The sequence below is a fragment of the Helicoverpa armigera genome, chromosome 8, assembly GCF_030705265.1.
Source record: "Helicoverpa armigera isolate CAAS_96S chromosome 8, ASM3070526v1, whole genome shotgun sequence".
NCBI classification, from domain to species: Eukaryota; Metazoa; Arthropoda; class Insecta; order Lepidoptera; family Noctuidae; genus Helicoverpa; species Helicoverpa armigera.
In genome coordinates, this window is record NC_087127.1 from 10,488,544 (window position 1) to 10,511,761 (window position 23,218).

At 35.3% G+C, this 23,218-nt stretch overlaps 1 protein-coding gene across 3 annotated transcripts in view; it reads right to left on the reverse strand.

Moving 5' to 3' along the window:
- The window catches only part of LOC110372254 (uncharacterized), a 49,721-nt gene that overhangs the window by 17,000 nt on the left and 9,503 nt on the right, over positions 1-23,218 (reverse strand). For all 3 annotated transcript variants that reach the window (XM_064035913.1, XM_064035914.1, XM_064035912.1), the window contains exon 2: positions 8,622-8,714. In XM_064035913.1, coding sequence (XP_063891983.1) covers positions 8,622-8,714 — 93 coding nt within the window. The remainder of the gene's footprint in view (positions 1-8,621; positions 8,715-23,218) is intronic.

Sequence of the window (23,218 nt, forward strand, 5' to 3'; positions counted from 1 at the left end):
CGCTTCATAAACAGTAGTTTATCTTTGCACAGTTAATTATACTGCAATATGTAGTGGGTAATATGGCTAGGTTTAGATAAGAGGTATTTGTAGTTGCTGTTTACCTTGGCTTTATTCGCATCCTTAGAAAATCTATATCAAATATTATAGGTGTGTACCTACACGGTGCATGTAGCTGGAGCAAGTCAATATGCGCAAGTGACCCGCGTGCACGCAAAAGAGCATGCGGTTATTTTGCTTTGGTACATGCGCGAGTCGCTAAACCCGCACGTTTTTAAACTGCATGTGACCTACGCATGTGCCTCAACATGCGCAAGCTATATGTATACAAAAAAATCTCAACAGATTTTGACGACGCTATAATGGTGACATACATAGGTACAACCCAATGTTTATTCGGGTGTCCGAAGTATTTCTCTAGGGAAGAACGTGTAAAACAGAGTTTAAAAATTACTTGGCTATTTGTGTGCCTATGATATTACGACCTAAAGGCGGTTAAATAAATACTGAACATTCCGTTGATGATAAAATCGATAAACTTCTTCAAACATAATACAGACAGAAGACTAATCTATGACAAAAGAAAAGTGATAAAAACAAAAGACTGCATCAATCACTCGATTAGCCGCAGCCGATGTTTAATTGAGCGAAACGGACTTCGAAATGCGATTTACTGGTAACTTGAATACTGATTTCTTATTTTTGAAATATTTTTTCTTAAAATATCCAATAAGTCGTTCTATGATGTCTTTTGACCCTAGATTTTTTATGTGTCTTTTCAAGGGTATTTGATAACGATATAAGGACTAACTTTTCCAGTTTTCAAATGTTGTTAAAAAGAGCGTGTTTAAAAGGAAAGTTCATAATTATAATCCATTTAATTATATTGAACTATTCGGATTCAGTCCTAATAAAATATGACCTACGTTACTCAGGAAAGTGTGGGTTTCCAACTGAGAAAGAATTTTTCGAATTGGTGCTACAAAAAAATCTACGTTTCAAATACTCGGACAAGAAATAACACTTTACCAAAGTACCTACATAATCATAGAACTGTCTAGTCCACCTGAACGATAAAACACTTATAACCTGACACATCAAACAATAATATTTATTAAACCAACATTCCCATCAATCAAGCTCTTGATACGTCAAACAAACAAAAGAACAAACAAACAATCTCACATAATAATTCAATAGGTACTACTATGAAATAGGTATAAGATCAATATGTCTGTGACGTCACAGATCGATGGTCAGACATATTTTATAGGTAAGTAAGGGTATTACCATGGTGATTAGTCGAAGAGAAATAACTGACAACGGTGTTCGGCCAAAGAGGATGGTCAAAAGTAAAATAACTTGTGGATGCTTTTAAAACAAATGAACGAATCTTATTCTATCCCCTATTTAACTATCAAATATTTTAGAGAGAACAACGAAAGAATGCTGTGCGTCTGTCCGCATTTAAAGGATTTTATAAGGAAATATGATTCAATACTTAAAGATATATCTCATAATATAGTAAATCTAGCTAAATTTATTTATTCGTTTGGAACAAACGAACTATAATTGTGAAATTCCACCAAAAATGTTCTCAAACTAAAAACACATCGTATCGACACAAAAGTTGCAAATACGTGTAAATTTTAGGGATGTTTCGAGCATAGGTACCCCACAAAAAAGCTAAAAAAAAAGGTGTCCCACGCGATCAAAATTTCAATCGTATCGATTCATATCTTTGACCAAAACTTCAAAATTGACCATAAATGATTTAAACAAGGCCTTGATCCATACTCACTCATTACTGACCTACCATGATAGCCTACATCTACTAATAATTAGAAGTTAGTACGTGCGTAACTCATCAAGTTAGGACAAGGTCGACACACATCCCATGGGAGGAATTGGGTAGTGCTATCAATTAGTTTACAAGCCTCTTATATGGCCGATAGACATATAACGGTGTTCTACTATTTTAATTACACCTTATCTAAGGGCTCGTTCTGACAGCGGTTTCACTCGCAAAATATTATAGGTATCTTTAACAGTATATTTTTCATAATATTATTTTGGGTAAGGCTTTTGAAGCCTGTATCCACTAGCCTTTTCTAGCTATGTTGGGGTCGGCTTCCATTCTAACCGGATGGAGCTGAGTACCAGTGCTTTACAAGGAGCGACTGCTCCATCTGACCTTCTCAACCCAGTTAACCAGGCAACCCGCTAGCTCTTGGTAAGATTGGTAGTCAGACTTTCTGGCTTCTGACTACCCGTAACGACTACCAAAGATGTCCAAATGACAGCCGGGACCTACAGTTTATCGTGCTTTCCGAAATGAATCCTGCTTTCACCATTGTTGTCTAATTAATTATTTGCAGTTATAGTGGGTTTACAATACCTAATGTTAGAAGATTAATGATGTTTGAGATATGTATTTGTAGGTAGTGTTATCGCAGTTTCGAATAAATGGTTTTATAATTTATGTACAACATTAATTACAAACTTCAGGGCAAAATAATTCATACGTAGAAATTGTAAGGTTCTGATAATATATTGAATTCAGTCATGAGTTAATAATTTAAATAGTCGGCCGGAGAATATATTATAAGCCCGAGGTTGAATTCCCGAAACCCGAAAGTTTATTAAAATCATAGTATTATATAACGTCATACGTGGTAAAACCTAACAATTTTAATGTTGTTGCTTTAATAATTATTTTTTATCACTTACTAGCTACTGCCCACGGTTTCACCCGCGTCCCGGATGGTGATAAAAACAATCCTGTTTTTTTCCCGGGTCTTAGCTACCTCCCCTCTCATTTTCAACTTAAATGGTTCAGCCGTTCTTGAGTTATAAAATGTGTAACTTACACGACTCTCTTTTATACAATATAGATTAATTTATTTTTTTCTCATTACAAAAACTGTTATTTGTTTTCAATATGGTTATAATCTTTTAAAGCTGACATTCCCTTAAAGCGATAGACCATTTTGACACAAATACAATAGTATACTTGGACCCCTAATCTTCCCACACTCATACTACCCAAACCTATTCTAATTTCGTTGCTCCACCGCCCAGGGGCATCACATTAGCCTATTCAGGACCTTCACTCAAAAACTCATTAACCCTTACCTGTGCGTGCCTTTCTATGATGTGTATAGCCTTTAGTGCTAGTTATCTAGGTATTATATAAGTCTTTATAACCATTATCATGACACTGCCCTAATTTGTGTAGGAGACATTTGATAATTATGATCGATATAGTAAGAGTAGGACTCTTCATTTTGACACATAAATAATGAGGTCAATAGATTGTGTAAGATAACCTAACCTAAGATAACCACGGTTGCTAAGCTATTTATTAGGTTCTGTTAAGGGTGCTAACATAATTAGTAAACTACTTATATAATATACTTTACATACCTATATATACTTAACTTATAAATAATACGTATTATGTAGCAATATAACACAAAAAAAAACATTACATATTTGAATTTCTGTTCAATCGTGGTGACATCCATCTAAAAATGTTGACCATGTATTAGAATTTATACTTAACCAAAATTACAATACCAAAAGCTTAAATTTTGATACCCTTACATAAAATATTCCCGCAAACAACTGGACGCAAAGCGATAAAGCTTAGCGCAGACTCTCGGGAGATCAGAAGCTACAAATAGCGTTACAAACCAATTTGTTCGTTCATGTGTGCTCGATTTTATTAACTGAGTTAATTGAAGCGCACACGAGCGGAATTGCGTTAAAATAACGCCGGGTTTATAACTTGACTGTATGTTTTGACTTTGTATGTTTACGTATTGGGAATTAAAGATATTTTTTTAGTCATAAATCGTTGCGTAGAGACGTGATATATTTTTTTTTCTGTGCCAATTTTTGGCTCAAGTAAATTGCTCCCGTGTCAGGATAGTCTTTTAGTAATCGAGGTTGTATTATTTATACTAGTTTCTGCTGCGGTTTCATATTCGTTTATGTGGGAACTTCGGTTATCAGGATAAAAAACAGACATTATGTAAACAAAAACAAAACATATGCCCGTAGGCCTCAATGTCTACGACTACGCAGGTATCTAATGCTAAGTATTCGTTTTCGATTTTTTGTATTAGTAGTGATGTTACAATTTAGAGCATACCAGTACAATATTACAATCTTAGGTTATTTAGACAACCGGAGCCACCATGAGCATTAATATGTTTGGTTTTAGATAAGCAACCCGTAGTCTATTAAATATCTATTCGAAAAAGTTTGCCAATTCCAATTTACGCGCGTAGAGCAACGCAACAACTGCTGGCTAACTCATACATTTTCGAACACATTGTTACGCACGCACCCGACAAAATGTGTGAAATACAAGCATACACTTGATGCACACCATAATTATGCACCGTAGTAATAATATGGCTGCAGTGTCTACTTTGTCAAAGGGGAAGGCACGGCATATCGTCTCCAATTGCTTAAATGCTCTAAGATTATAAACAAATCTATAAAATTAGCATTTCAAAAGTTCCGTACAAAAACAGTCACGATACTGAATGTTACAGCTGGTAGGTATGTGGGGAAGCCAATATTTAAATGAATTCTATTTGAATATTCGATTTTGTATTCGCTGAATAAATATGTATGTATGTAGGTATTAGGTTTCTATAGATTTATACTAGGTAAACTATACTCTATGAGAAATAATTTTAAAATATTTTTCTAGTAAAACTCATCACTCCTTCATACTTTTGTATGGGAACGACAAAAATTAACGTTGGCTCTAAACTCTAGATTTATAAGTCACCTACTAGCGCAATAAACATGATTAAGATCTCTAAAACTCTCTCTCTTTATCATGCTATGTATCTCATATGGTGATGGGACCAGCTTTTCATTTCATTTCATGTCATTTCCATATTTTTCTCCACTTCGTTCTAGGTATATATTTATATGACATCGCTCTCTGAAACCTGACACTTCTTCATGTTTTTCATCATCTAGTCTTTTGGCGGCCTTCTAAGCTTTTTATTCAGCTTAAGTCCACTTGGTTACATGTACAAAGATGACAGACGTAGAAAAAATATTATTTACTTAAACATGCAAATAAAATGGCTTTCAACTTCCTTCCCAACTGGTCACAAAGGTAGGTAAAGGTAATCTCACACAACCCCAACAATCTATTCAAGCGACACAAGCCATAAATCGCATCGTCCAACGGTAGGCAAGCATTCATATCGCGTGACATACAAACACGGATTCCGATCGGTCACCAATGATTGATCACATCGGACTTTGGACGGGTTGTTTACATTCTATTGGGAAGACTGACTGTAGTGACTCTTTCATGATTTAATATTATGATTTTGCACATAGCAGGTGTCATTTAATTTTCAGGATTAAGATAAAGTTAAGCGACACACCATAATGTAGAATAGCTATAATTTACCAAAACTTCGCATAAGTTTCTAACTTTTTCAATACAAATAAATTGGCTCCAGTTTCTTGTATCTTAAAGCAAATAAAATACATTCCGTTTTCCCCCTTTTTAAACTGTGCGATCAAAAGGTAAAGGTAATCTCACACAACCCCGACAATCCATTCAAGCGACACAAGCCATAAATCGCATCGTCCAACGGCAGGCAAGCATTCATATCGCGTGACATACAAACACGGATTCCGATCGGTCACCAATGATTGATCACATCGGACATTCGAGGGGTTGTTTACATTCTATTGGTAAGACGTGAAAAGGGTATTCTTGACTTGTTAATGATTTGATATTGTGATTGATAAGGTTTAGTGAAGGTTAGGTAAGGTACGATAAAGTGAATTATTGTTATCTTTTAAACAGATGACCAGTGTGCTATAAATTAAACTGGTATATATCGGCAATAGATTATTATTAAAACCTGTTAACCGGTTCTGATTTTTTGCTACATACTGTACTTAGCTTCAGCGTCAGTGATTTCACCCACATCCTGTGGTAATCTCCGCGAACCGAGATAAAAAGTATCCAATAGCTTTTCTCCATAAATGAGCTATTTAACACTGGAATGCTCTACAGCTTTATAATGTTCCATAATATTTTCGCCCATTCCAACATCTTTAAATGCTCACAATATAGTATTCGATGTTCTAAAAAATGTCATTACTAACTTACAATCTGCTAAATCACTAACATAAAAATCTTCTAACACAAACAAGCTAACCTTAGAAGAAAATTTGTCAACTCCTGGAACCAATTGAGCGCGATCGTGATTTTTAAGGAGGTCATTATACTTACAACGTATACTTGTCGTAATTGACGCGAGGGCGTTCTCAAAATTTATCGCTTCACGCTTTCCTATTGAGCGGAAAATCTTGGCGCGTTGTGTTACACTGGTACTCATAAAATGTACTCATACTTAGGTGATGAAATAGGTAGGTGTATTACAGACTTGATATTTATGATGTAGGTAGGTACTGAAATATGCAATATAGGTGCTGTATATGAACAGCTCGTGGCTAAGTAATAGTCGCATGGGTCGATCGTACATAATGTTAAGTACTCTTGGTGCGGACGGTGCTTGGGTGGGTGACTAGATATCATAATGAGTTCATGTCTTTGTGGCAGTATTGGCAGTAATTTGAATATTTTTGGACGTAGTTACGGATTATCAGAAGCTAGAAAGTCTGACAACCAGTCTTAATGAGGGGTATCGGGTAGCCCGAGTAACTAGGTTGCGGGGGTAACATAGGCTGTATCTACATTCTCAGCATAGTTCGGGAAAGGCTAGGCAGATTATATTATGGGTCGCGTAGGTAAATGAGGAAAAATATATCAAAAATAGGTATCAAACTATATTCAGTATATCTTTATAAAGACTATCTTTACCAAACAGCCATTTGAAACAACATTTACGGCGACATAGCAGTAAAAATGCACTTTACATTTCACACTGTTAAAGTGGAGCTACATAAAGAATATACGGAACTACTTAGTACACTAGAAAACTCGTAAAACACAAACAAAGTCGCGTTTATAACTGCTGTTCTCAAGAACTATACGACGCACGTAAGTTGGCAGTTTACGAATACATACATCACATTTATTCACAACTGTTTTCTTTATACGGAAAACTGGCTTTGCTTGCAGTTTCTATGGCAACTAGTGTACTATTTTACGCACTCGGATAAGAAGTATCCTTATATATTATTCTGATGTTTAAGCTATGATTCTATCAAGTTTCATCAAAGTCTATTCTTTCGTTTATCCTCGAAGAAGTAATTAACATACACACAATTTCAAATTTTTGCGTTTTATTATAAAGGGTATTAGGGTGAGTTCTTTTTATAAAACTAACTAAAACTGGGTACGGTACCCCATAAATTTATGTATTACTGAAGTCCAAAGTATATTTTTATTGAAGCTGGTTTCTCTTCTCTTTCTCCTCATAGCACTTACTCTTAAATACGGGCGTAAGACATCTTGGCTCTTAATATTAACAACGTGGTAACTCGCATCAACGTTTGCTATAAAGCTGCTCTTTCTGCTTAGACTTGCAAATCTGCGCACACTACAACGTGTCTTACTGATGAATATGCTAGATGCTGCACGTTGCTAAGATAGTAGTTGCATAAACTACATATGTATTTGTAAGAGAAAATACCAGTTTTGTTGGTTTCGTTACGTTTAATTTGTGTAATGCTAAGTTAATGTAGAATCTCGAAATCTAAAAAACAAGACAATTATTTGGAGATTTCAATTTAAGAATTTACAACAAAAATAAAAACACTTCTTAATTTCGTTACCATGTTTTCGTTGTTAATAACAATTTCAACATTCTGGTCTACTTAAGTCGTAATAAATTCTCTATAATATTTAGCTTATAATTAAATAAGAATAATGGAAACTTAAAAAAAAAAACTTAGAAAACATCAACAATAAATAATAGGCCTTATTTATTTCAAGTTGCAAATCGGATGCGTCAACCGTCTAAGTATCTCGTTTTCAATCGAAATGCTTTTAAGTAGCAAACCGTCAGAGTGGCGATATGATTCATCTCAGTGCACATCACAGACTCCGGGGGAGACGTCGAGCTATCTTACAACTGTATAATATTCTGAATATTATTCAAAATGTTTTGTAAAATGTTGGAAATATTACAAATAAATGTGTTGTATACGACGAGACTGAATTTATTTGTAAGTACGTATTGTATTCTATGGCATGCCAGGAGTTAACTTCTTTTACGCTTTTCAAAAAAAAAAAACATTGCCAGTGCTGCTTTTTTTAATAGTGAAGACATTCTTGAATCAAAAATAGGAAAAGTTTATTTGCAAAGAATGTAGGTAAGCACATCAAAAAAGTGTTACATAAAAAATTATCCTCTCAGAAGTTGTTATTTTGTGTATTGCTGACAAGTGCAGGAATCGATTATCCAATATTAACATATTCGTAGTTTGTAGTAAATAATAGCAACTTATTTTAGTTCACCACATAGCAAGCAAGGTCGAAACTAATCCAAAAATTCCTAACCGAAAAATACACATAAAATCGCAAACATGAACATACCAATTTTTACCCTCAAAAACACTTTGACGTTCCGGAATTTTTAATATGGAAACATTGTACTTACCGATCTGTCTTCTGGCTCTAATTTTATGTGGACCATGCCGACCTCTCTTTGCTCGCAACGCCTCTTTTCTTTTCAACCAATGGCCCCCGGCAGCTGGCAACAAAATTAAAAATATATATTCATGTTACTACAAATCTATACTAATAATTTTGTTTGTTTGTATCCCAAGGGCTCCGAAACTACGAAACCGATTAAAAAATATATATTTCACTGTTGGGAAGTGTACTCTTCCCGACTAAGTTCGGCTATATTTTGTCCGGGTACGGGCAGAAGTTCCCACAGGATGCGGGTGAAACCTCGGGAAAATAGGTAGTAAAAAATGAAAAACATCCAATTAGGAGAAAATCTTTAGAAACGTTTTTGTGCTAATAAATTCGTGAGGAATAATAATTATAATTCTATTGGCATTTATAAAAATACCTTTTGAATTTTTCGTACGCAGTGAAAAAGTAGCCTTTATAAAGAAGAGGACTAAAATGTGTTCAAAGATAACTTTGAATAGAGTGCTGATTTATTCCTATTAAAAATACCGCTCATATTTTTTTAATTTTCAGTACTTTTTACAGACGTTGTGGATTTTCCTTTATTTTTTTTAATCATCTTTAAAGAGGTAAGAATTTGTTTGACAGATTTTTAAACTCAAACGGAAAGTACGGTATGTACAATTGTACACATCTATAAATTTTAAAGCTAAGATGTTGGTTTGCTTGCTTAAATGCGCCAATCTCTGAAACTACTTCTCCGATTTGAAAAGCGTTTCAGTGTTAGATAGCTCATTTAACTTGTAAGGCGTAGTAGTTCCCACGGGACGTAGGCAAAAACACTGGCAGAAGCTATATAGTCATTCTTACTGACATAACTTAATTTTATTACAGACTTTTTAAACACTACCTCAGGGACTGGTAAACTTAACTTGCAAGTAGAATAAACTTGTGTAGAATTGCTAATATAACCTAAGTTACCTAGGAATGTTCTAAACCGCAGTCAGGCTAACTAAAGTACTAAGAACATCTTGCTCTGCGTTAGTTGAAAACTTAGGACTTTAGAACAACGGTAACTTGAAGTTTTTAGCTTAAACTTTGCATCTGATTTGCGTACTTATGGGGCATAATAAAACTGTTTGTGCTGTTTTAATTTTATAATGCATTGTTGCATTTGTGGGTAGGTATCTTGTAACTGTCTTTTGTACACAATAATTGTGAACGGTTGGGTCTGCGTATATCTACTTTTGGTAGAATAGCAAAGTTCCATAGTTAAGCCTTAAGTTTAACTAGCAAAAATACAAAAAAAAAGAAATATTACCCACTCGAAAAACCCACTCGTAACTGTAATATATTTTTATTTATTTTGTTTTAATTTTTACCACAAAAAATTCTCTATATCACAACAATTCATTACCACCACAGCCCTCTGAAAAACAACAAAAGCCGAGCTGCCAACGTCTAAAAAATGCAGCGTTACAAAAACCTACGTGGTTACAAAACCGCTGGCTTAGAGCATCTAACCAACCGGAGCCGCCATGAGTAACCTGTATATGAAAGTGTCGCCAAGCTACGCCTGGGAGGCAAGACAACGCAACGAATTAACTTAACGCAGATGTTTACCTATACTCCATTTGAGTACTTAATTAAAAGTAAACAATCTTTATGGTACTTTATACATAGGTACACAAATACATACTAAAAAATGAACTTCTGCTTAAAAAAATGTATTTATTAGTGTGTTTATATTATTTATTGGCATTTACATTGTTTTTCAGAATATAGATACGAATATGACAACTGGTCTTGTATCTTTGAAAAAAAAAACACATAGGAAATGGTGAAGGCGTTTTGGGGCTGTGTTGATGTTCAAAAAGTGCTGTTTTGCAGCAGTTTGAATAAACGGCATTGACGTAAGTATCCTGTTAGTAAAATGGTCTAAAACCGCTAGTTATCCGCAACATATCACAAGCGCAGTGAAACCAAAGCACAATACCACAATACCACGTTGGTTTTCAATGCGTAGTTCTGAAGATAAATTGGCTGTTAGCGTTTCATATTTATTTACATAACTAGGCTTTGTTTGTGGCTTTTGTAGGAAAGGAAGAAAGCTACATTTTATCTTGTTATATTAAACAGAAAGTAGAATAAAAAGGTAGATTTCATTCATTTCTACACCTATTTATTATATTATTTATTGACTGCCTCGTTGGTATAGTGGTTGCAAGCGCGGTTGCTGTTCACGAGGTCTCGGGTTCGATTCCTGGGTCGGGCAGAAATCGCTTTGTGGGTTTTCTTGAACTTTCACGAAGCAGCCCGTAGTCTGGAAGTTGGTGATTGATTCACCCGTGCATCGGAGAGCACGTAAATGTCGGTCCTGCGCCTAATCTCTTTCCGGTCGTGTTGGATTGCCGTCCCATCGGGTTATGAGAGTGAAGGAATAGGGAGTGCACCTGTGTCTGCGCAAATGCTCGTGCACTATAATATGTCCCGCGCAGCTGGCTGATTTCCTTAAATGAAAACAGCCGCCGTGGCCGAAATCGGCCGTGGACGCCATTATTATTATCATTACACCTATTTATCAACATTATCCGATTTTTCTGTAACATTGCAGACATCATCTGTATGGGAAGTATCCAGAGGAACATTGAACGTTAAATACCACGCTTGCTCAAGGTGGATTGGCGATTACAGGCGAAAAAGTCTAGGTTTCCTCAAGATTTATTCTTCACCTCTATTAAAAGTAAATGTTGAAATTAGCGTGGCTAAACAGCAATATTATTTGCTGCTATTGACATTTAACTTAATTGATCATAATGATGCCTTAAAACAAACAATACCTTTTTTTTAACGACGTCAAAATCATCAAACGACCCCTCTCGCTGTGGGTTAGCAGCGGTGAGTGGGTGTCAGACTCTTACTGACTAAAAACCGTCGTGTTCCGTCGTAGGCCTTTTATGTGCCAGGGCCGTGGTAACTCTTTCGAACAATCCCGCAGCCCCGGCAGGAAAACAAAAAACACCTTCTCGTGTAATTCAAACTACTCTTCTGCCTACCCACTTAACAACAAACATATAAACCAATGGTCATAAATCATACATAACTCAGTAATAATACCAGCTGTCTGGTCATAAACCTTAGAGTACAGTAAGCCAGCAGCCAGCAGTATCTCCAAATCATCATTAGTGGGGCTTCTGATAACATCATGTGTGCTAGTCACGAAACTATTGATAGTAATAACTAGATATGTGATGGGCCTAAGTTTTGTTATATATTTTTGGTATTTGTTAGGAAGTAGGATGGGTCTTCGTGGATGAAACCCACGTCCCAGGAGGGCTTACTTCTAATAAGTGTGCTTAAAAATGTTGCCTATGTGAATCGAAGATAATCATTTATTATAAGGTGAAAGAATTGAAATCGGTCGAGAAGTTTTTGAGTTTAACTGGTAAATACATACTTAGCAATCTATTTTCTTAAAATTTATGTTAAGGTTGAAATATGAATGTATATTGTCTGTTCCACGGGTCCCATGTTCACTCAGTCGGACATCTTCATACACAGAAATTATCGCACGTTTCATTTCTCAGTCAATCAAAATCAGAACACCTGGTGACACTAACCATTAACAATAAAAGTCAGCAATCGTCCAAAACATTATTGGAATCGAACCTGCCATCATCTAAGTAATGAATACAGACCAATCGAAAATCCACTAACAACAATTCCCTACTAAATCTCAACCTTATTCCTAAAGCAATTAAGTTGAAGTTCCCTTGGCAAAATTTTCAGAAGAGAATTTCATAGGTTTGCGTGAGTACCATAATAAAGTTTATGGCTACTTAAAAATATACTTAACCTATTTATGATTGATCACAGTAATAAAGATATTATTATGCTGTGGGAAGTTTTATAACGATTTGCAAAAGTTCAAAAAACATGTCTTTGGAGGGTTCCGAATGCTCATCACTATGAAGTCATGTCAGAATTATTATACAAATAACACACAAAAAAAACACAAAGATATTTTTTTTAAACGGTTTTTTTTTTCATTTCATATAGGCCTATGAAAGCTCTTTTAAACGTCAAACTAATTACACGCTTCCAAAGAGTCGGTCTTATAGAGAAGAACCGGCAAGGAACTCCATAGACAATCTTTTAAAAAAAAGTACAATTATTTACAATCCAGTACCTACCGGGGCTACGGGTTAGTTCGAAAGAGTTACCACGACCCAGGTGCACAAAGGACACCAGAAGAAACATAGGTGGATTTATGTCATAAACTTTCTGACACACTTTCCCGCTACGGTCACACCGAAAAAATAAAAATGATTCGATATTAAATAAGTTCGGTAATAAAATTTCAGGTAAGAATAAGGTTATATCAATATCTAAGACAGAAGTTATTTTTAAGTTTTTATACGAGCAAAACTTTTTAATGCTTTTTTACCAATAGCTAGAGATATTTAGAATCCAGGTTAATAGTTAGGAGCAGAAGCCAATACTATTAAGTAATTTTGTACTATAGCATATACTATAGAAATTTTAATTACAGAGGTTATAACTTAGTTAGCATGTGCTAGATATGGTCTATACTCTATAGTTTGTGGTAGTTTGTAATTACTGTAACTAATCGCTTTTGTAAGGCTAACTATACCTACATGTGTCATGATATTGTAAATGCAATCTGGAGGCAGCCTAATTTAATATCACATTTTTAATGTTTATAGGTATATTTTAATATTATTATTTTAAATTACTATTAAACAGATTAAATAAAACATAAAACACACGAATTTTCATATTAACATACATAGCAGCAACAAACATACAAGTAGTAGGAGACCCATAAAAAAATGTATTGCCTTCCTCATTTTTTTTTTTTTAATCTCGATTCCAATCAAAATTTTCAGTCGGTCTAATGCCGGCTAAATACCTGATCTTTGTAATGTTGGTACTACCATTCGTCTTCATACTGATTTTTAAGTCCAAAACAACAATGGGCCGACTAAAAGTTTGTAGTGTATGTACGAGTACTAATTGATCGCCATGAATCGATTAAACCAATATGAAGTGATCAAACAAATGCAAGGGGAATCGAGCTGACTCGATATGATCTCATTCGAATAATGGACGCCTCTCGATGCAATCGAATGATTGAATTGCAAATACGCGAGTACATCGGTTAGGTTCAAGGGGTTTTTAATAAGTTTTGCAAAAGTATGCCTTTGGTAAAAACACTTTACAGTAGTTTTCAGAGGCAAAGCGTTTTTATTGGAATGAATTGTAACAAATAGAAGATTATTCTTAGCCAATGATCTGACAATAAAATTATTTTTCACTTGGATTTTAGTAGGATTCTCAATTAGAATTATATTACATCGATGCTTAATTTAACTTGATTTAAAAATAGAACTATTTTTGTGACACAATTTTATATTTTTAAAACACGCAAACTAAAAGATGTAAATAAGAATTGAAACCAAATGAACGATAATTTTAATATTTTATTATTTATCAAATGAAGGCCAATTTAAATAAGAAAATCATTGCAAAATCTAAAGCTTTATTTATTTTAATTCAATAAATATACGAGCTAGAAAATTAAGACTGAATAATGTATATTCGCAGAAAGAACAATTCTATTATTTATAAAATAAAGAAAACTTTTCTACGTATTGTTTTCTAGAGCAAGCTTTTCTAGAAAATTCATTCTGCATTTTATTCGATTCAAGCAATCAAATCCACAGTATATGCTCAAGCCAGGATGATGCAAACTATATTTTTCTATACCTTAAGTAAATCTATGTTTTATTCATTTTTATTCATCAGTAATTTTAATCAGTCTTCGGAAATGTGAACTTGTGTCCTAACTGAAAGGTGGAGTAATATTGGGATTCGCAATAATCCTACAGCTTTTTTATTTGACAAAGTACAAAAACTCCAAAAATTTCCATAGGCAGTATGACATACTTTATATTGATCTAACTAATGCAAAATGCAAGCAATTGTAAATAGAGGACAGTATGAACATGACATTCAACTTACTCGAACACCCTCACCCTGGCAGTTTTAAAACGACAAGCCCTTGCGACCAAAAAAGCAAAGCTAATAAAGAAAAGTTAAACCACTTTCGAGACACAAAGCGTGTCCCGTAATGAGACTAATCTATTCTTCTAAGTGGTCCCCCGTATATTTGGTGTACCGCCATATATCCACATTTGGGACCAAAAGGCCTAGTGGTATGTACTAATGAAATTTACTAGACTAACCACTGTTGTGGACCGAAAAATATGCGCCAAATTTTGTGACCTTACATTTTTGTGGGTTAGACTGCTTTGTCTAGATAGAATACGAAATTGGTAGTCCAAGACTGTAAACATTCCATACCTTATCATCCCATTAAACCCTTAACTATACGTGACTGGATAACATAACTCAATTCTTTTAATTTTTTTTTTTACTGATATTCTATGTCGATAGCACAAAAGATGGGTAGTTCTATCCTACTTAATTAAGACCGCTGTAAAAATTTACCCTTAGACCTTAGAAGTTGTTACCAGCTTGAACATCCCAAACCAAATTACTAAGAACAACCAACACAAAACACAGTACAATTTGGTAATAATTGCAAATTGGCCGTTCTTAAGCGCACCGCATTACCGGGAGGGCAGGTCCAAAGTCCATAGCCCAGCTTAGCGCACAACCAAAATGGCCGCTATTGTGAATGCATTTAGACAAACACACTGCAAACTAAACAGTCGGCCAACCGATGGTTGTCAATTTTCCGATAGTTGTCAAAAATATATTTTACAGAAAATCTTGATTCTAATCACAGTTTTCAGTCTCCCGAGCATTTTCCAAGCTATATTGGGGTCGACTTCCAGTCTAACGGGATGCAGCAAAGTACCAATGTTTTATAGGGAACGACTGCCTGTCTGACCTCCTCAACCCAGTTACCCAGCGATTTAGGCAACCCCTACCCTTGATAAGACCAATGATAATACCCTTTGATAAGACTGGTTGTCAGACTTACTGGCTTCTGATTATCCGTAACGACTGCCAAATATGTTCAATGACAGCCGGCATTCATCATCATGTTCATACTGATTTATGAGCCCTGGTAACTGGTTTGATAGGGTCATATTATAGGCAGTGGCATCTTGTAAAACACTTACTCAGATGAATCCGGTTAGACTAGAAGCCGCAACATAGTTGGGAAAAGGCTCGGGAGATGATGACTGATTTATGAGCCCAAACAAACTATCGGCAGACTAAAAGTTTGCAGTGTGCGATAGCTCTTAATGCTCCATTTGTTCGCGAGCCTAATTGTAGTGAACGTGAGTGTGTTGCAACCAATTATCTGCTTTTAGAATACAAATTTTTGAAATTGGACAAGAGAGGCTTGGTATTGGGTTTTGGCATAGAATCTTTTATGAGGTAACAATGTTGGGAGGTGGATGAATCTCGTTTATTTAATTGTGAAGTTGCTTAAAACCTGAGGAAACTAGTAAGGAGCTTAAGAGTGTCCGTTATAAGTGGGCTACACAGAAATATTTTTTCAATTCAGACTAGCAGATCAACAGATTAGCGAGTTCAAGCAAAAAAAACAAACAAACACTTCTTTTCTTCTTTTCTTTCTTTCACTCCAGCTTAACAATATTAGCATCGAATGATACTCACTTTTCTAATGAGCGATCCTTTACACCATACCTATTTATAAAATCCAAACATGGATACAAAATCCAGAACTTAATGTATCAATAACAAATGAAGAGTTAATTATTAAGTGTTTCTTTGCTGGCCTAATTTCGGACACGCACCGAATACGGACACAAAATTGTCCATTCAATGATGAAATTGGATTAATTGAATTGATTCAGTGGAACCTTGGAACCCATTACATTGATACACAGTTATCGAAACAATGCAATGCATTAGCACTCTCACTATTATTGGTAGATCTGATAATATCCAAATGTCCACGGAGTAAGGAAAGATAGTGGAGATACCATAAGAAAGGTAGGTCAGGCGCCTTCTTCTAGCTCAAATTCGTACGGTGGACAATCTGTTACAAGTAAAAAAACGAGGCTATCGGGTTCTTTGGGATACTGCAAACGATTTTTGGTATTACCAGAAACGGTCGGACCCAAAACAGGCGTATACGGGCGAAAACAGTAACATTCCTCGTCACCCGCATTTTGGCCCGCTGCTTTCTTAGGAGATTTTCCGATATGGCACCTCCGCTAGTCAGTTAGTTTTCCATGCAAATATCGTTCCCCGCCAATATGCGATGATAAGCATTTAATTAGTACAAATTCCATTATTGTATGATCAAGTATGTGCTAATTAGATGCCTGAACAAACTATGAGCTGATTAAATACCTAGCTTATAGTATACATTCTTCCAGCTGTGTTATGCTTGGTCTAAATGCGACCATTTTTTACCTTCTCTCGGCTGTGGTGTGCCTATTTCAATACTTAATCTAATATTTTACTGCTTCATTTACCCTTTTGGGTATTTTGCTGTTTTATATCCTCTGCATTTCAATAATATACCTGAACACAAACATCGTCAAAATCGAATCAAAATAATAAAAGAGACGAATAAAAAATACGTAGGTATCGTCATCTTAAAGTGATGCATTTTTATTAAAATTGTTTTTACTGTATTTATAAGAAGATAACGTCGCAAAACATATCCTATACCTATTTTCTTCCAGAAAATTTGCGTCTTTTACACTTACAAGATTTTCTAAGACATCGTAATTTGCTTGCAGGAAAATAAAAGGGATTACAACTAGATTGATTTCTTCCTCTTTCAGTTACGTTAAACCGTCGCAAATCCAGATAAATCGCAATGTTGGAATCGGACATTTTGAATGATTGCTCCCTAATCCAGTTTTAAGTAGATGCTGATGAGCTAATTTGAATTTATAATACTGAATATGTGCGAGCTTAGTCGCAGCTTTGCTGTTGCAGTTATTTGATTGAATATTCAATTATGTATCAATTATTCCTGCTAAGTCTCTATACATAGTGACGACAAAAAGTTTGATGTAAATTATAATTCAATAGCAATCTACTCATACAAAACAGTAAATTAGTGGAAAGTTTATCCAGATAGCTAAATTGTGTACATACAATTTAGTCCAATCCTTAGAGACTGTCCTTATGATCAAACAACACCCTAAGGGCGGGTTAGTGGAAAATTTTCGTCCAAAATACTGGTTCTACTGGATATTTTCTTGTTTATTCAATACAGACCTTAGCCACAGAAGAGATTTAGTCTCCCTTAAGAACTACTCCGGACACCCGGATACATAATAGAGGAAGGTTATTCGATTAACGAGCTTTTTAACATTAAAAGACTTATCCAAATAGGTCCTATAGATTCTGAGATTCTTTCCGCACATGGATCAAAACTGGCCTATACATTATTCTGAAATATAAGCTAAACTAGCCGTTGCCAGCTAAGCCTGCGTCCAGTGGAAACTCCATCCCACACCAATGCGCTAACTAGGTACTACGCAATAAAAATAAAAATAGAGCTTGTAACACCACCTACATATAAATACTTTGTAAACAAACCCTCTCACAGCTATATCTACATAACTTTTGAGGCGAGATACGAAATTTTCCGCCAACCCTTCACGGTTCGTCGCGTATCACGGCCCGTCCACAAACGTGTATAAAAAGCCTTAGGGATTACTCCATGGAGAACAAAATGACTAGCGGAGGTGCCATAACGGAAAATCGCCTAAGAAAGTAGCGCACCAAAATGCGGGTAAGCGGGGGGACGACAATCTGTCAACGATTTTTGGTATTACGAAAAATTGTCGGGCCCAAAGAATGCGTCTCAGAACCCGAACGCCTTACCATCAGTTGCACAAAGCTCCTTTAAAATTAAAGCTTCATTAAATCTAGATATTGCTAACACTTTTTATTTGGTTGACAAAGAAACAGTCAGCAATAGATTTAAAGAAGCATTAACTTTAATGGAGATTTGTGCAACTGACGCTTAGTAGTTCACTCATAACTGATCGTTTCAGTCATGCCCATCGTAAGAATTTCACCTAGAATAAGGCGCCTGAACTGCCTACAATTTGGCATCTCCGCTTATTTTTTCTTAACTTCGTGATAGCGGCTGTATGCTTGAATTCCGTGTTAATCTCAATTAGAATTTAAAACGCATGTTTGATTTAAGAGGTCTTTGTTATATGTTACGTGATTTGTAATATATTATTCATTTGTTTTATGCTTTTGAATATTACGTTTGACAATTTATTCAGAGGGAAGGGAACCATAAGAAATTATATTATTTATATAATATGAAAATGTAACATTTTTTCTTGAGACGTCGAAGTTGGACGTCATAAAAGATGTGTTTTATCGCGTCGTGTATTATTCGGTTCATTAAAATTTTATCTTAAAATGGTGATTCTCTCGAACAAATTCTCAAACTGTAACTATTACTACTAAACCACTAAGCTACTCTACAAATTCACAAGAATAGTAAGAAAAGCTTTGAACATATATCCTTCAATGAATTCACATCACGTTTGCAAGTCCGCGAATCACACGTGACCCGGGCGTAGTAGGAAATATCTACTACATATTGTTATAATGGAAAAATGTCGGAAGTCGGGCGTCAAACTTTATTGTACTAAGTAAGGAGAATGGATAAAGGGTGACGTAGATTAAATCATTATGTAGAGATGACAAGGAAGCTCATGGCAATGCAAGAACCACGGGGTCGATCGATGGTAAGGTTAAGCAACGCTTGGGGCTTGGGCTCGACGAGGATGGGTGATTGTTTTGACATGACGAGTTCCTCCGTGTTTCGGAAGGTACATTTTAATTGGTCCCGGCTGTCATTTAAATATCTTTGACTATGGTAAGTCAGACAATCTGCAAACCACTTTTATCACAATATATCGGGTTGCCCGAGTAACTGGGTTGAGTGTTCGAATAGGGATTCGCTCCAAATAAAACACTGGTATTCAGCTGCATCCAGTTAAACTACAAGCGCCGACTCTAACACAGTTTGTGGAAAAGACTAAGCTGATTATAATAATGTAAAAATGTCATCTAAATCTATGTCTTTAATCAACATACACCAGCAGACACGCCAGGCATGTTTTTTAGGCAGATCGATCAGTATGTGAGCTCAGTTTTTTAGGTAAATCCTTATGTATATGGCCGGCTTATCTCCATCCATGTTCACTGTAGGACATTGTAGCTGGTCGCTAAGAATAGATACATAGTCAATACGGGCCATTGTTTCAGGCAGCTGATAAAGGCCTTATTTTGGGACCTGAGGGAGATACAATAGACTCGGTGTAAGAGTAAATTTCGTTATATTGGTTGTAAAATTGTGCTGTTAATAAGGTACTAATATTTGCGTGTTTAAGATGTTTTTCTAAATACTTGTGATAGAAAACTGTTTTTTTTTGTTATTTTTCATTTCCATAACGTCTTATAATCACACTGTATACCCACATATTTATTTGCTAGTTCAAATTAAAACTAAATGTCAGATGAGGAATATTACCTACCCCTCTGTATTAAAATAAATAAAATATTTTTTGTATCCTTAACAACACAGAAGTTCGGATAATAAAAGACCAATCAATTGTGTTTATTATACCTAATATGTCAATAAAAACCAGAACCTAGGTACAAAAACAAAAGAAAACTTATATTACTTTGGCAAGTCATAACTTACTGAGAGATGTTCCTGACACACACTTCAGATTCAATCCGAAGATATTTATCCGATAATATTCGAAGATAAACGACTCGATTCCTTTCATCGTATCCCGGGATTTGTGATCGTTTAATTTTTCATTCGGTTCGCTGTCATTTTTAGGGTTCCGTATCTAAATGTCTGTTTCGTTAATCCGTCAGCACGCTTTGTGTGTAGTATGACAGCTAAAGTATTTAAATTTCCACAAGTAATATGCTTCCGTGGCCGCTATATCAAGAACTCGCTTGATGGTCCCGGGACGAATACTTCCCGTACTCGCATAAAATATATGTTTGTGTCTTGCGACGGCAGTATAACTTCCCAACAATGTTTTTTTTTCAAATCGGTAGTTTAGGACATACAAACATTTTTCTCCATATAAAATCGGTTATAAAATAAAAATACTCATCATCATGGATCAAGAAGAACGAGGTTCTCACACAACAAACATGTTTATTTTTTTCTCAATATTTATATATGGGACCCACGGAACCCTCTGTTTGTCCAACTCGTACTTGACCAGTTTTTTATTTGTATTTGGTCACATCTAACGAATAGATTTATCATGTTCCTGACAGTCCCATTTATAATAGTTTGGTTAGCGAAATACTGAAAATCTCTGTCATATGTTAGTGTCTGTTTAATTGATTAATAGTTGGTTTAGGATTTGAATTTGGGCTTTTATTTATCGAGGAAAATGAAGTAACTAGGGGAGATGTTCCTAAAACGGGTAGGCTTTGCCATTCGTATATTATAGGTCTTAGTGTGAACCTGTGAGTGTAGAGCGGTGCACTACCACCCCGCCGATCACGGTCAGTTGGCTCGGGCGCCTAGAACGAGCGTTTTCGAGATTAGATGTACAAAAAGATTTTTGAAGAGTTTATTAAAAAAAATCGGATTATGCTAGTGCTGACTACTCAAATATGGTGCAAGATACGGTTTTCGCAGTTTTGTATTATCATTTTGCATGCTATATGCTTATTAATTGTGAATACTTAGTGGTCTCCTTGTTTACTATTTTAAGGTTAAGGTAGTTGAAATTTAAAACGTGCTTTTGGGCAAAACGGGTAGGGGCATAACGGGTGACTACCCGATTTGAAATAAGGGACCACTTCCTCAATTGATCCCACAGAAAGCTAATCGAAGACAAAGGAAGCCACAGAGAGCTGAAGAAGTACAGGAACAGCGTGAAAAATAAATTAAAATATGTTTTCTCTGATTTTTAACAAAATTATCTGCTGGTAGGATTATAATTTCAAATGTAACATTTAATAAAGTAAAAAAGTGATCTAGACTGATCAAAATAAGAAAACTGTTTAACATAATTAAGGAGACTAATTAACGATACAAGATTTCCTGGATAATAGGAAGCTAAGATACGTTTTCTAATTCATTTATCACATTATTCATTCATTACCTGCTTTGCCCAAAGGCGCTACCCGTTTTAGGACCCCCCCGAGGGCAAAGCGGGTATTTCGAAGGGGTTTATTTTTTTTGATTTTTTTCTGAATTTATAAGAAGTTTACTAAGACTATCTTATGTTTTCCAAAGTTTATTATATAAACAACCCTATGAGTACAAATACAAGTCGCATGTAATGTTCTTGGTTATTTTATTTAACATCTTCCCTTAGCTTACCCGTTTTGGGAACATCTCCCCTATGTATATTTTTGGTTCTTACTGCTGATATATAGTCACATGTAAAGTACATAGATCTGCCTCATGTAATGTCCATAACTATGTAAGTTTCGCAAATACCATATTAAAAGATAACTTTGGTATATTCCTAAGACAACTGTTACTAGATGTGATTAAATATTTTGTAGTTATCATAAGCAACTAATTGATTTCAAAAACTGCTTCAAATTACCGGTTTTCCAAAGATGTCACAAACATTAAACATTAAGGCTTGTAAGCTTACAAGTTCTTAATTAAATCTTAACGAAAAATAAAACTAAAGCTTGCTTCAGACACTAACAAAAATACCTTTCAACAAATCACAGAATCCCAGTCGAGAATATTTCTGCACCCGCAACATTTTCAATCCATAAGTTCGCGATATATTTTCATCGCTAAGAGCTGGTCTATTTCTACTCGCCTATGTTTAGAAGAGTCTTCATAGCGATGCCAGTTGACCTTAAACTAGAATAGGCCGGGAAAGTTAAACCGTTTCTCCGAACTAACTTCTGTGAAGTGCTTTTTGTTGCAAATAAAGGTTTCATAGGAATAAGTTTTTTAAATGGTATTTATTTATGAAATTGATGGGGGAAGAAATTAATTCTTCGTGCTCCGAATGAAAAAAATCCTTGTGGCGAGATTCCATCAAAATTGTTGGCGCACATTACAGTGCTCGCGAATAAAAAATGTATGCGCCTAAAAACGTATCATCATCTCCCAAGCCGTTTCCCAACTATGTTGGGGTCGGCTTCCAGTCTAACCGGATTCAGCTGAGTACCAGTGCTTTACAAGAAGCGACTGTCTATCTGACCTCCTCAACCTAGTTGCCCGGGCAACCCGACACCCTTTGGTTAGACTGGCGTCAGACTTACTCGCTTCTGACTATATAATTTTTTATGTTTGTTAGGACGAGTAGACCAGGAGTTAAACAAATCTAGCAAGCGTTTTACTGAATCCAAATAAATACAAAGTTACTTTTAATTTCTGATAAAAGTTTTAAAGATTTCCGGTGTAAAATGGTTAGAATAAAACCCATTATTGAAGCTATATTCTAATCGGTGATATTGGATGCCTAGACGCCTAAATATTTCCATATGAAACCTAAAAACAATATGACCTTGACCTGTCTATTGATTCAGCCGAATATTGATATATTACACGTCCAATGACATACGTGTACAATTTAAATATTA